The sequence below is a fragment of the Taeniopygia guttata genome, chromosome 4 (assembly GCF_048771995.1).
Source record: "Taeniopygia guttata chromosome 4, bTaeGut7.mat, whole genome shotgun sequence".
Lineage (NCBI taxonomy): Eukaryota > Metazoa > Chordata > Aves > Passeriformes > Estrildidae > Taeniopygia > Taeniopygia guttata.
In genome coordinates, this window is record NC_133028.1 from 65,834,763 (window position 1) to 65,850,691 (window position 15,929).

At 40.7% G+C, this 15,929-nt stretch overlaps 1 protein-coding gene across 1 annotated transcript in view; it reads right to left on the reverse strand.

Annotated features, from left to right (window-relative positions):
• AFG2A (AFG2 AAA ATPase homolog A) overlaps nt 1-15,929 on the reverse strand; it is a 160,941-nt gene that overhangs the window by 144,778 nt on the left and 234 nt on the right. Inside the window, 8 exon segments of the mRNA XM_030270346.4 lie at nt 7,070-7,325; nt 8,434-8,557; nt 9,216-9,272; nt 9,851-9,980; nt 12,052-12,666; nt 13,490-13,548; nt 14,682-14,839; nt 15,436-15,560. Coding sequence (XP_030126206.4) covers nt 7,070-7,325; nt 8,434-8,557; nt 9,216-9,272; nt 9,851-9,980; nt 12,052-12,666; nt 13,490-13,548; nt 14,682-14,839; nt 15,436-15,560 — 1,524 coding nt within the window.

Here is a 15,929-nt window from a genome sequence, read left to right on the forward strand (position 1 = left end):
ACATAAATGTAGCTAAGGGTGGTCACACGTGTGTGAGTAGAAAAATAAGGACTGCCAGGCCACCAGACCAGCAAGGGCAGAAAGACAGTAAGCAACAGCTAATGGCTAACTGCCCAGTCTAATTGCAATTAGGAATGTTGGCAAGGGATACAGCTAAAAATTAAAGTCAGGAGACTTCCAAAAACTTTGCCTGAAAACGTTTAAGTTGTGTCCTCCAATAGTGGCTAATCATTCTGTATACAAATGGCTACAGCTGACTGCATTGCCACACATGAATAATGTAACTTCTTTCATACCACTCAAGCTGCCGAAGCAAGAACATGGTGACTTATCTGCCAAGAAGGGTCATTTAAAATATTAGTTACAGTGATTGATCAACTCTTCTGAAAAATAATCCCTATTTCCTGCTTATATAAATATCAGCAGGCAGAATGGGATGTGCTTTAAACAGATTATTAAGTATTCAACGCACAACTGTGTGCATGAAGTCAGCAATCCCATCATCCAATTAGCTGCAAATTTTGGATAAACACACACTTAATATTAGTTATGATGAAAACTGAAAGTTCACATGCCCTTACTGCAGTGAGTGCAATGCTCCCTGTACAAAAACAAAAATCAAGTACCATTACAAAACAAACAAAAAAAAGGGCAAAGAGTTTCTTTAAGAAAAAAAATAACTCCAAAAACCAACACAGAATGCACCAGCATTGCTGGAGAGAGGCAGCAGCCACATGTAGCCACTTCTGCAGAAAAGCATCATTCCGAGCTGCTGCTGGAAGAAACAATCCAAAAACACATATTACAGAGGCCAAAAAAGCCACATTACTCTGCCATGTGCATGTGCAAGCAAGGGCCCCTTTGCTCCTAACTGCTTGGCCAATTGCTTTGGTTTAGAAACACCCTCTGCTTCAGGGACCCAACTTAAACACTACAGAACACAGCACCAGCTTAACACTCCTAACACTGAAGATGGGCATTGGATTTTCTTGCTCTCCTTATACCATAAGTTACAGTGATGGAACAGAGTGCCAGAAAATTCAGCTGGCCCAGTCCAAAAATTCATTTATATCACATCTGTGCTTTTCAGTGCATTTCAAAATCCAATATTCTGCCCTTTCTGCAAAAATTTCATAACACTTTTTTTTTTTGTATTGACCATCTGACTAGACATGCTACTAATATTCCCCAAACTCACAGATTTTTCTATATGACCTTTTCACGAAAAGGCAAGCAGCCTTTCCCACCTCATTTTGAGTGTCACATGGGAACCAGCACTCAGTTTGACAATGCAATAGCAGATTGCTTGCAACAGCATAGCTTCAATATTTTTATCTGTTACTAATAAATAAGTAACAACACAGACATGGTATTTTCAGTCACTTTCCATAAGGGAATAAAATAATTTGACATAGCACGTCAAACAGTGCTTCCCCTTTCAAATCTTTAACTGCAGTCAGTTAATTAGAAAGCAAACCAAAAACCACCCTGCAAAACAAACAATCCCACTGCCTTGGTCACCAATTGCCTCTGTCAAAATTTGCATCTTCAACAGTATCTCAAGCCCACATTCCTACATTTAGCAGTATAATGCAAGGAAAACATCTACATTTGTTGCACACCCCCAGCAGGACCCGGGTCCAGACAGTGCTGGGAAAGGTTCAGAATCTTTATGGCTTATTTCAGAAAGGAAGGATATTCTTGATGCCCTAACACTGAGCTGTTTCATCAGGGCTGTGCCTGAGCTGAAAGGAAGAGCTCGATTGGAGATAGGAGGCTGGGAAGGCACGGATTGAAGGCAGCATTTGTCTGCTTGAAAGAGCAGTCAGGGGCTGCTCCTCGGGGTGCACAGAGCCTCACTGTTAATCACATTAGCCCACACGGCTCATGTTTCCTGCAGGTGGCCAGGCTACCACAACTGCAGGAGCTGGGGGGGAAAAGCCACACAGGTCTAACAAAGAGACATTCCTGGGCTTCACGGGAATTCACTTCCCCGCCAAATACAGGGAAAACCGGAAAAAAACTAGGAGACAGTCCTTCAGTTGATTATTGGTTTTTAATTCTTTTAATGCAAGTGGATTGCAGAAGCTTTTCTAGGGTGTAGAAGAGACAGCAGGAAGTTTCTCAGCTCCAACAAAAAGCTAAGTACAGTATGCTCCTAAATAAATCACACCTTTACAGACCTAATACCCACATAAAATCAACATACAGAGCTATGGATTAAACAGCATAAAGCCTCTCCATCCTGTACTATTCACCAGAATGCAGGGATAATTAAATGGGCAAATGAACAGCACAGACAAGACCTCCAAAACAACAGGACTGAAAATTATGAGCATAAGACAACAGACCATTATCACATGCCTATGAAAGGGGCTTCACAGATTGTCAGCAGAGTAATGCTGATTCATACTGGTACATCTCAATCTCTTACTTCTCTAAGATTTTTTTGTAACAGACAGCTCAAGCAAGTACCATTCTAATCCTAAAGGCTAAGCAGGGTGATACTTTTTTTAAGGCAATTAAAAAACTTCTGATGCAAAAAAAAGTCACTAGTGCCTCTTTCACAGAAGTCTCAAAGTCTCAGTGGTTGCAGCATCCTTACTGGAAGCAAATCAATGTTCTTGCCAGAGTGACCACTATTTAAACAAAGCCATTTGTTCTTCCTCTCCTCATGATGCTATCTTATCACAGCCCAAGTGTTTTATATCAGCACACTGAAATGATGTGTAATGAACAAGGATGTTCAAGATAAATTTTGAGAGTCACAAAGCAAATACTTCCTTTCTCTGTAAACAACATGACTGAACCCACTCCTTGAAGAAATCAAGCTATATTTATATTCACCCTCTTGAAATGCTACAGGCAGCCATAGAAGGATAAGTTTATAATAAATTGCTATATTTGGAAACCTTTGTTGCTAAGCTTCTTCTAACATTCAGTACAGTTTATACCATTCATGTCCCTGCTACATAATTAACATTTCATATGTTTTGGTTTTTTTTAAAAATAAGTACAGTGCTTATCTTTGCCAATAAATTAAATTATAATTATAATTTTGGGGGAATTAATAAAAGACCACGTGGCAAATTAAATAAAGGAGAAGCATCAAGATCCAGGTCATACAAACACTGACATTATATGCCAGGATATGGCAGTCTATCTTCTATACACGCCTCTGCTTGACATAAAACAATTCAGAAGCCAGCTGGTCACGCTAAAAACCAGTCTACTAAATAATTTAGGATACAGTAGACCTCTCCCAACCTGAAGAATATGACTTTCTCAGCTGCACACATAAATCAGCCCTTTTCTTATCAAGAATTCTCTGTGTGTGAATCCCTTGGATGGCATTCAAGTCCTCAGGAGTCTACCAAGAGGAACCCCATGCAATCTGATGTCCACAGGATGTACCCCAGTGCCCAGCATGGAATCTGCAGGTTTACCACACTTGGCTATTAACTTCTGTGGAAATCATAAGTATCTTGCTAGGCAGTAGAGAATCACAGCAAAATCTTAATTTCTCCAGTGCAGCCACTACAGGCATTGTAATCTTGGACACATGGATATCCTATAAAAATCAGTTTTGTGGTTTCATTTTTTTGACAGGCTAGAACTGTATCTTCAGTGGAGGAAAAGGAGAAAAATCCACTACTATTTTAAAAATTCAGCAGATAAAAATGAAAACACTTTTAGCTGAGTATTATAAGCATCCCCAATGTGTCATGGGTTTTGGTCACAATACCCTGTTTGGGAAAGTCCAGATCACACTGCACAGATTCTCCAAGTTTCTTGTCCTTGTCTCCTCTCCCTGCCCATCCCATCATACACCACACCACAATTCTGTACACACCATAGTCATGGGGGCCTAGAAATATTCAACACAAAATGGTTATCACAGGCCTTCAAAAGTCCCATGAAAATGCGGAGTTGCTAAACAGAACATGAACTTGCCTCTCTGAGCAAATCTTGCACTGGAGAGCAAACAACTTCTGCCAAAAAAACCAGTTGGAATATGTTTTATTCTACAATGGTTATTTACTTTCCATTAAAAAATGGTCTTCAGAATTATATAGAAGGCAAACATCAAAGCTTTTATAATGAAGAATCTTGGGAAACCTGATTAAAGATGCAAAAGCCCTACAAATACTACATTTACCATGTTACTAATTACTACATTCTTGGTTTATATAAGCAGTATATACACAATACATGTGTTAAAAAAAACAGAGTTGAAGTAGAAAGATAAGGAAAGATGAGTCCTCTGGAAAATGATCTAAACTTTGTATTAAGAATATAAACATATTTAGCTTGCAAACTTGCAGTCTATCCAGTCAAAGATATAAATGGGGTATGCAGGACTTGAGAGTCTCCCACAGACCACAAAAGAAATGCAAGCAGCAAGCAACAGTAATCCTGTGCCAAAATCTGAACATGTTTTCCTGAGTCCTGAAATCCTTTTCCTAAGCTAGTTTCCACATTTCACCTGTACTTAAACACACATCAAGCTTGCATGTAGTACAAATAACCTTAACATTTGTGAAAGAATTCTTAACTCAGATGTTGTCTTAATACCAAGCATTTTGGACATTTAGAAATGTGCATTAGTCGCCTTAACTGTATGTTTATACCATGCTTTATGATGTAGCACACATATATATGAAATGTTATGTTCAATTCTAAGGCCTACATCACCAAAAAAAGTTATTGACAAACTGGAGGCAGTTCAGAGAAAAATCAACACAATTTCTCAGAAGGCAGAAAGGACTTATTTATGAGGAAAGATTAAAAGAGCTAAATATTTATAGTCTGGCTCAGTAATGAATGAGGAGGTAGAGGACATGAGAAAAGCCAAGAGATATCTGAAGGGTGTAAACTCTAAGGAGGGAGAGCAAACGTGTTATACAAGGATGTAAATAGAAATAATGGGATAAAACTAAACTAAAACAAGGGAAGCTTAGGCTGAATATCAGAGAGCATTCCTGGATAGCAAGCTAGCTTGGCCTACAGCAGAGTTTCTGAAGTGAAGCAACAGGAGCCCATGCATCTTGGAACAACACAAAAAACTAGACAAAACACTGGAAAATTTGCCATATGAAGGAATCTTGTTCTGCTGAGGAAAAACAGTATATTATAAAAGTATTTGCTAAATTTAACTCCAATGGAAGCAGTAATATTTTACAAGGTGTTAAAAATGTAATATAAAAGACAGATAAAGAGCTTACCTGGAAAAAAAAAAACCAACTTCAACTAAGAACATTCCTTAATGATGAGCAACTTAAGTTCAGTTTATGTAACAGCTCGACTGACTCATGCTTGTGCAACTTGTTGAAGAGGAAAACCTCACGTGGGCTTCAAGGAGTTAACAAGGCGCTGGACTGTACTTTCCCCAGCAGAGGTCACCCCACGGTAACAAACGGCAGGGAAATCTGACAGCACGCATTCAAACGTAAAGAAAGAAGAGCAATAGGAAGGAGACATCCTCCTCCCCTCATGCCCACCACTGGCTTTGGATGCAAAGTTCCTGGATAACACCCTATGTCCTGCAATCACTCACAGGTAGATGCCTGAAGTTTTTTACCTATGCAATACTCTACCTGCACAACATTACAGATTTATTTTCTAAGAGGTCCTCATGAAGTGGGTAAAGATCATCTATTTGCAGCTGGATTATGAATCCATCTGCACATGCATAAGTAAAAACCTCAGCTGGGTCATGTTTGGAATTGAAACCACAACACTTCTCACTGAGAACTTGACATTACATTAGTTAAGTGTTTACTGTTTGAGCACTGAGACACAGGCAGACTGACAGGCTTCCAAAAACACACGGGAAGGAAAATAAAAAGGGAGTTTATCTTTTTTATTAACAAATATATATAAGAGCAGGGAATAAAAAATGTTTTCTAACTTAAAACAGAGCTTAAAACACAACTGAAGCCAAGAGGAAAGCACTAGAAAATGAATAATCTCTTTTTTTTTTCTTCTTGATCCATAAAAACTCCAAAAATTCCTATTTGAGAACTATCCCTTAAAAATTCTACAAGCTGGCAAGCAAAGACTTTGCTGTTCCAGGTGCCATCACCCCTAATAAAGCATCTGTCATCTTCACAGTCAGTTCCGATGCAAGAATTATCCATGCTCTGTGCCACTGCCAGAGGAAGCTGCCCTGGTGCCAAAGGAAATAAAAGTAACCAGCACATGCAGCAAACTTATTTGTGAACCACAAGGGAGCAAATATGTGTAAGCAGGGCTGGATAGTCAGATTTTGACTCAGCTGTTTTAAAGGGCTGCTCATGGGCAGATTCAAGCTCCAATACTCAAACTGTGCAGACTCACTCTAGCAAAACCCAGGAACTGACAGAGCGTACTTGCAATGTTTCATCCAATGAAAACAGAAGTGAACTCACACTGAAGCATTCCCTGGAACATACTGAACCCTAGCATGGATAATTCTGCAGGGCTAAGCCTGTTCCCAAGGCCAAGGGCCACCACGTTCCAGACTCCAGCTCAGGGTGTGCTCTGCAGCTCTCTCAGCTCCGCTGCACAACCTGAGCCAGGTGCACACATTGCCCTCACCCCCGCCAGGAGCTCCTCATCTGCAGGCAAATGGAATACAGGCACAAAATATGGAAGGGAGACACAGGAAATATCCCTGAGGCCCACAGCCTCCACATCCTGGGAACAAGGACCTGCAGGACAAGATGTGCAGCCAGAGTGACTTAAGATTTTTGTGTGCAACGGATTGTCTAGAGAGTAGAAAAACTCTTATGCATGTCAGTTAACTCCCAAAACCACTGGTTTACTGAGAGCAAGCTGTCTAAGATCCTAGAAATGGCACGGGGGATTCCCCAGGGTTATTGATCTTAACACTGCATTTTCAAAGTTACTAGTATTCAAAGAATTTTTCCCATTTGCCTGGGAAGAGCTTGGCTGCGTTTTCTTTGGCACAAAAATTAATAAAACCTCAGTGTTTCAAAAGCTATTAGTACAGACTGTGGATTTTTTTTTCTTCAATAAAGAGACCAAAATTAAAATAATACCCTAAATAAGATAAACAAAGACTTACCTGCTTCCTTGCACAACGCTGCCAAGTCTGCACCCACGTAACCATGTGCACTATCAGCCAGATGTGCCAACTGCTCTGCTGTGAGTGAATGGGGAACCTTCTTGAGAAGCTTCTGGAGAATGTCCAGACGGTCCTGGGCATTGGGAATTCCAATTTCTATCTCCTTATCGAAACGCCCCGGCCTGCGCAGCGCTGCATCCAGGGCATGAGGGCGATTGGTGGCCCCAAGGACCAACAGCTGCCCTTCACTGCTTTCCTGAAGGCATCAAACAACACAAGATATTACTTTTAAAATACAATTAAACAGCAAACAGATAATACAAGAGGCACTCCCACTTTAATCCCTAAGAATCTGCTTTCCTAAATCAGGAAATTAAGAACCAAGGAGAGAAAAAGAAGTGTTTAAGCTAAAATGCAGCGCTGGCACAAGAACAAAACGGAATCAGCAGACCTTGAATAAACACAGTTGGGGAAACAAATCAGTTCAGGTATCAAACCCAGCAGAGACAGGAGGTTATAAAGCTTCCTGTAAGTCCAGCAGGAAAAGCAAGGTCAAAAATCCTAACCAATTTCCTCAAGCTCTGCTTCTTCACTTTTACAGTGAGGCACGATCAGTTAGGTCTCCTGTAATGTCATTCTCTTCTTGTGAATGAAGCACTCTTTCCCGGAAGAATATCCATCAGCCTTTGCCACCAGAAAATATGATCTGCCTGTGAACAATTCCAGACTGGGCAACTCAAACTGCCATGCAGGAAAAAAATGAGAAACTTGCATATTACATAAACAGAAGAAATTTATTTTCATACTCTGGAGAGGGTTCTTTCATCTTTCCTGCTAAAAATCGTAAAACAATAGATGAGAGATTACCAAACTTTATGGGCTTAACTCATAATTTACTCAAGTCAATTTAAAATTTACTGTTTATTAGGCTTTTGTTTATGCCCTACATACTGCTCTGGTAATCTTGAAATAGCTGCTGCTGCCTTTAATCATGCAGCCTACATATCACCAGAAGTATTCTGATGACTTTGATTTCAGAGCAATTAGAAATACCTGATGGGTATTCAATGATGGGCTATCACTGAAATTTCAGTTTGATCTCCAAAACTACAAGAGGGGTAGAAGGCAAAGGAAAGGCAGTGAATGGAAGAAACCCACTTTCTTTTAAATTAACAGTTTTCAGGAGACATTCCTCTCCTACATCCTCTGCTTAGCATCCAAAAAAGCATTAGATTATCCTACAAAGTCTCACCTAAGTGTGTTTTCTTTTCTCACAAGCGACACATCTCAAATTAGCTCCACTGTAGAAGCAATATTTTGTTCAGTCCCCATGTACATTAATTGCCCCATTAGATTCAACTTACTGAGCCAATGCCATCCATTAGCGTCAGCAGTGAAGCAACAACTCTCTTTTCCACTTCATTCTGAGTCCCTTCTCTCTTTGGACAGAGTGCATCCAACTCATCTATAAATATAATTGAGGGGCGACTGACAGGAAAAAATAAAGGAAAAAAATGTTAAGGTGCTCAGGAAGATTTAAAACACTAAGGTAGAGGAGAGCTGTTCATGGAAAATGTCCAGTTCCTACAGAAACTAAAAAGCATTCCAATCAGAAAGAAAACAAAAATGAATACTATATTAGACATCTAATACCTTCAGTATGCAATAATCTTTTGCTAATGTACTATGAACACCAGTCACATAGAAGTCTAAAGTCTGCCTTAGCCGAGTCTAACAAATTTGGGCAAGATGACACCCTACTCCAGACGAATGCTATGTCCAGTACCTACACCAACTCATTTAGAGCTGGCCTCCAAAGATAAAAAACTAGAGGAAAATCTGAATCCTGGTGAAACTCTGGCTTATGTGTCCATCTGTTGAAATAAGCACACAATGCACTAATAACACAGTTGAGCGATTTGGCACCATCCCTAATATCCCCTTAAAAAGGACAGTGTCCAAAAGGATTTAAGAGGCATCCTAAAATTTGACTGCTTTCCTCCTAGCTAAGCTAAACAAATTTATTTCCTTTTAAAAAGCACTGGATGAAAAAAGCCACAATGCAAAGCTTCTTGGAAATATTTTTCTTTTAAAAACACTAAGGCTGGAACCACTACCACAAATAAAATTCTCCAAAGGAACGTACCAGAGAGAGGCTTCAGCGAATATCTGACGTAACCTCGACTCAGACTCCCCATAAAACCTGTGAGAATTACAATATTTTAATAAAAATCTTGCAGTTTTTGTGTTTTCTAAGCAAGCAGGAAAATTACTCCTTTTGAGTTACAAAAAGCTGTAGCGTACATTTTCAAAGTCCTGAAGTTCAGGCAAATCTACAATTACCTTTATTTCCACAAGGACCAGAAATTAAGGTGAAATGGGGCACAAGCAAAGTTAGAATCATTAGAGATAAAGGGAGCTGCTTCTCTTCTGTGTTAGAAACAATTTTACCTACAACCAAAAAATTACTTCTCTGGAGACATCGATCTGTGCAGTGTCACCTTATTGCAAAAGTGACCCACAGGCAATTGCAGATGCAGTTCTAATCCTGCCTTTAATTCAGTCCATGCTTTACACAAATGTCCTGGCCAAGTTAAATAAACCTCTTTTAATACAAGGAACATAAGCCCTACTTGAAATAATCCTTTCACATTTCTTTTTGACTCTTTTGGGCAGGTAACCCACAGCAAATACTACATCTCTCCACAATGGACAGATGCCAGGGCATATTCTGGGCTACTATATTTACAGAATTAATGCAAATAAAGTGGGAGGACTTACTTGCTTATGATTTCAGGGCCATTAATGACAGTAACGTGAGCGCCAACCTCATTTGCAATGGCCTTAGCAATCATGGTCTTCCCAGTTCCTGGAGGGCCATAGAGCAGCACTCCTCGAGGAGGAGGGATCCCTTGGGACAAACACATGCAGGCAAACAGAGAAAAGAAGTTACTGGTGATAAATGCCAGGCCCAGCCTGCACTTGCACATTTCACTGTCCCTGTTACTACCAATAATAACTTGGCCTCAGCATCAATTCATTTAATAGACATGTCATTATGATGAATTAGGGTTTTAGGATAAAGATCACTCTTAAATGGGACATACATAAACACCTTGTATTTTTAAAGTCCAAAAGACTGTTTAAAAACCACCTATTTAAATAATTTTATTTTTCAGCAGTTCATTATAATCTTCCCTATGTTTTCTCAAGAAAATTACTCAACTGAGTACCTAACATCCATGAATACACTTTGTTATTCATGATTCTTACAGTGTCATTGTATCAAATTTCCCACATCAGAAAACCACTTCTCTTCAACACTCCAAAAAGTTCTAGAAATGCTGTGAGGCTTAAGAGTGTTTGCAAGATGATGAAAAACACACATCAAAAGGATGAATTTGCCTATTTAATAGCCCATGTTAAGTCAAAGAGACAGAAACATTCAGGCACATAACATAAGGGACTTTGGAAAAACAAGGTACTGCTATGTATAATTGAAGCTGAGCAGAAAATACAGGTAAACTGCATGAAACAACTGTGATCCCAGGTAAAGAGCCCACCAAAGAAAGTTTAAGACCAGCAAAGCCAAATTAAATGGGCACAAAAGCTAAAAACAGAAGTTGAAAAATTAGAAGGCAAAAAGTAGAGACAAATGTTTGACAAAGGCCTGACCCCAGTACAAAAGACACTGGTGAAACCCAACCAAAGAAACATCAAGTGCGACTGGGAATCAGACAGGGAATGATGCCTCAATAGCATATCCAAATCTTGTAAACTAATAAGAAAAACTAAGAAAAAAATATCTGGCCTCTGACAAAGGATAAATTATAAAAGCATTTCTACAGACAGATTCCTTCACACTAGTCCATTAAAGCATGTGCTGCTCCCTCCTGTGGCATTTCTGGCACTGGCAATACACAAGGCTGTGGAACCACAGGCTCACCTCGGCTCACTGCCCGTGATCAGCCAAGAACTCCCAACGTTTGGATGGGGGCTAAAGGATTGTAACTGCTGAGAAAACATCATCATCCATCATGTGATTAATAAAGAATCTGATCAAGCTTCAGGGATTAGGTATGAAGAACACTGATGCTGAAGCAAACCCTGCTGCCACAAAACCACGTGGTGATGCCAGGGCTGGACCACTCATGATGGAGATGCCTCACACCACCCCACTGACACCTGTGGAACATGGCCAGGAAACAGCCACCTGTGTGCTATGGAAACTGCCTCCACTGAAATCACCTCTTCTTTGAAGTGTGTGTGGGGGAAGAGGTCATAGAGAGAAATAAAGGGCCTCCAAGACAAGAGAGTAAAGAAATATTTATATGTAAGAGAGCCCTGTCTCACAGCAATGCATGCCTCAACAAGGAACACAGCCATTTGTGATAAATACACAACACAGAGTCACAAAAATCCTCCAAGTGTTTATATATATATTAGCTATAACTTTATGTATGGCAACAGTAATTGTATTTGGTTTTCCACCTGTAATTCCATGCTGAACACACTGAGCAGTTTGAGTAAACAGCTCAAAAGACCTCTTTAAAATTTTGCAGGAGCACATAGAGATAAAAAAAGCAGAAGAATCAATCTGAGTTCTTCTCTGTTTAAAAGATATTATTAACTGAGTCTAACAACACAGAATCTTATGACAACACAAACATCTGCCCCTTTCAGGTGTCCAAGTACAGATTTTTTTCCTACTTGCTATAAATTCTCCTCATACATGCCTGACTTTTGGTACAGACACACACTTCTTCCCTGCTTAACTGTTTCTCACACAGGCTAACCAGAACATCTTCACAGTATCCACACAGTGTAATTATAAAGCAGTTTGACATTGTTGGGACACATAAGTTAACCAGATCAATTACATAAAATTAGGTGCATAATCCTGGAGTAATTAGTGCTTAAAAATAAAAAAGTCACATTAAAGAAGAAAGTTAATGAAGTAAGCCAACACTCAGGCACCATACCATAACTCTTGAACAGTTCAGGTTGCTTCAAGGGCAGTTCAACAGTTTCTCTAATAGTTCTGAGCTGGCTGCTTAAGCCTCCTATCATGTCATAGGTGACCTGGGACTGACACTTGCCATCCTCTGCTACACTGGTCCTTGGTTCAACAAAATTGATTTTAGTTCTTGAAGAAATGAAGTAAAAACAATCTGTATTGCTCATTGCTCCCATCTTGCCAGTTAGTGGGAGTCCCTCAGTGCTGCCTTCCCCAGCCAACTCCAGATCTTGGGTGAGGTCTGCACCATCTCCCCTGCTGGTTTTGTCTCCATGCCCGAAGTCTGGAGCGCTGGGTGTGACTGGTGAGCCTGGCTCCACGGCTGTGCTCGGGCTGTGCATGGAGGCAACCTCTGGACTGTCACCAATGTCCATCCTGCTGAGCTGTAAGGACAAGTCCAAAGCACTGCCCTCCAAATCAGATCTCTCAAGGTCTGGCTCGTTGGAATCACCGGGAATGGCGCTGCCCTGGGCAATCAGCTCTGCACCGTCAGTCCCCTTCACTTTCATCACCACAATGTTGCAAAGTTTGCCGTAATAAGTGAAAGCCAAGAGGTTTCCTGGCAGGACTATTTTCCCATCTATGAGATGATTAAAGAAGAAAAAAAGACAAAGATGATGCTATTTCAATCTACTTTGGCAACAATTAGCATGCAGATAGTCCTGCATCAGAATAATTCTTTATCAGGAAGCTTAGAAAGTGCTATAAATTAACATAACAAAAGTAATTACAAGGTCATTTCAGGCTCTTGATAGTTTTGTGCACAAGCAGACTCTACTAGATAAACATTTGTCAGTATCGTATGTGATCTCCTAAACTTAAACTCATTATTAATTTCAGCTTCTTAAATTTCACACAAAGGGAGGATTTTTGAATTAGTATTGTAAGAAGTAAAAATTTTACATTCACTACCTTGAATAACTTACCTTGCTTTTTTGCCTTACTTACATATACCTACCATCCAACGACGAGCAACTTTACTTATTTACCACCAACATAAATAAAAGGGATTCAGAAATTGGAATTTCAAGTTAATGCTGATCCTTTAACTTGTTATTAACATGCAGCAGTGCACTCTTTTCCTCACAGTGCGAGTAAACTCTGGAGTGCACCACAGCAGCATCAGCCTGAAGGCTGTCAATGGCTGCTGAACACTCCTAACTTGAGCCATGGATACAAGTAATGCACAAGAGAAATGGAACCACAACAAATGCAAATTAGATATTTGCAGCATGACATACTTAGCTAGCCCAGGACAGATCCCTGAACAAAGTGTGAGTAACATAACGCCCCCTATTTTGCCATAAGCCCTTGATTAAGAACATAAAAGGAAAATGTTTGCTCTTGTATCCAGAACTTTTACAAAAATTGAACAGTTAAAAGAGAAGCAGCAAAATTCATACCAAGGTTTCTCAGCAGACAGACAGACATTTCCTCAGCATTAACAGTGGCATCTTTGTCCCTGTGGTAGGAAGGGAAAAAATTGGTTTTCCAAGCACTTCAAAACAAATCCACAGTCTTCATATCATATGGACTTAACCCAGATGATATTAGACACATAGTAACAAAAGAAGTGTACCTATTTAATCTAGTTTTGCCAAACAAAATGTTGTAATTAACAAAATCCTAAGTTGTATTTATCATTTCTTAGGATCACAAATAGGCAACGCAGCCATCTTACCTGTGCAGGCATGACAATCATTGCTACAGGTACTGGACCGACAAGAATTTAGATCAGGCAGGTCTCTTTCAGCCTTGCAGACACACATGCACAACTTTTATGGACTGAAACAGTGCCTTGAGCACTTGCACATCCTCTAGAAAAACACTCCCAAGTTTTCCCACAAAGGATTTTCTAGTCGTTTAGTTAGCTGACCCAGAGCTAAGATTCACTTCATCCCCGTTTTGCAGACAGAAGCCCACAACTTCTGCAAGCGCTCACACCCGCACCGATGAGCAACAGCAGACGCAGCTGCTGCAACTCCAAGTGGGAACAACGGAGGGAGCCCTAAGCCTGCCAATGAAAGCCGTTTCTCGTCTTACACGATCAAGAAAGCAACTTGATGGAAAACAGGTGTATTCAGTTAATTTAGAGGACACCTCTCAATGTATCATAGCCTTTCCTGAAGAGTAAACACACAGTTATATGTTGTTTGGGTCTGGAGTTGGGGATTGATTCTTTTAAGTGGAGGAAAAGCTAAATTATGCAGACAAGCACTACCCAGAGGTGTTTAATTGGCAGAGAATGAACTACACCTGTAAAGCATCTAGAAACCTAGGAAGTACTTGAGCAATGAGACTTCAATGTATTCTTTTAGTAATTTATGTTCTTGTTTCTTACATGAAACTATGGCTCTCTGGACATCAGGAGGAATTTCTTCATGGAAAAAAATTCTGTAAATGACTGCCTGGGAACTGTGATGTTTATTCAAGTGCTAGAACACTTTCAAAAGTAACTGTAAAGTAACTTTATTTAGGAAATAACTATAATCAGGCTCTACAACAATCCAAATCTGTGAAATGATAAGAGAAAGACAAAATTTTGAAGGGAACTGGTTGAATAAAACATCAATAAGGTTATAACAGGTTCCATACCTCAACTTTACATCGACTTCCTCTGCCTGGATAACTGCACCGGTCACAGGCTGTACAGTGATGGCATCACCTAGATTTACTTTCAGGTTTTTCTGTGTGGTTTCAACCAGCCCAATTTTCCCCCCTGGAAAGCCTGTGGTGGGCCAAGCAGTACAGACCTAGGAAGAGTTTTCAAAGCAAACACCTGTCAGTTGAGGTCTTGCCCCTCTCATTTCCAGTCAAGGTAAGCAATGCTTTAATATGAAGGACTAGGTTAAAACCTCCTTCTACTGAGCAAGACACAAGGGGCACTGAGCTCTTAAGATTTGATCTAAGACATTTTCAAAATTGAAGGGGTTATATTTTGCCTATAAATGTGATAAAAAATTCCACAAAGACTCTGTACACATTCTGGAAATTACTCAAAAGCATACGCTATGCTGATCAGAAAATACTACGCAGCAGTGAAAAAAAGGTTAACAAATAACTATACACTTTATTTGCAAGTAAAATAGATGTATCTGCTTATGCAAGATATAATACATAACCCAGTTACTCACATACATTTATTCACATTATAAAATTTATAGGAAAAAAATCAGCTGCATGGATTTTTTCCAACACGGAGAATACTGATTCAACTACAGCGTAGAAAACATGGAAGAGCATATTCACCATCTTTCTCAATGCATGATCCATGCTGATTCCATTGAATACAACAGGAACAGGCTAACAGCACGGGAAAAGCACTTACAGGGTCAAGAAAGGGTCTCACCTCCTGCCGCCCATCAGCGGAGGTGAGCAGTGCCGGCCTCCCTATGCAAAGATCCGCAGCCTTCATGCTACTGAGCGACAGCTGCGCCAGCGCTCTGCGCAGCATCTTCGGGACTTTGTCATCTCCTAAATTTTTCGGAAGGAAAAAAAATTAATTTTTTCTCCCGTTCCCCACAGTAAACCCAGCGTTTCCCGCGCTCCCCGGGAAACAGCCGCGCCGGCCCTCATGCCGCCCGCCCTGAGGGGAGCGCACAGACCCCGTGAGGCGCCGCCGGCGGGGCTGGCAACGCCGCGATTTCGCCACCGCCGGCACCCTGCCACGGGGTGAGAGTAGGTTTCACGGGGGCCTGGACTGAGAGACGCCCCCGGTCCCGCGTTCCTGAGCTGCCGGGAGAGTGGCTGGGCAGGGACTCGGATTCAAACGAGGCGCCCTCAGCGCGCCGGGCTGAGGCAGCGCGGCCGGGGCTGCCCGTCCCCGCCTCCCTCACAACGCAC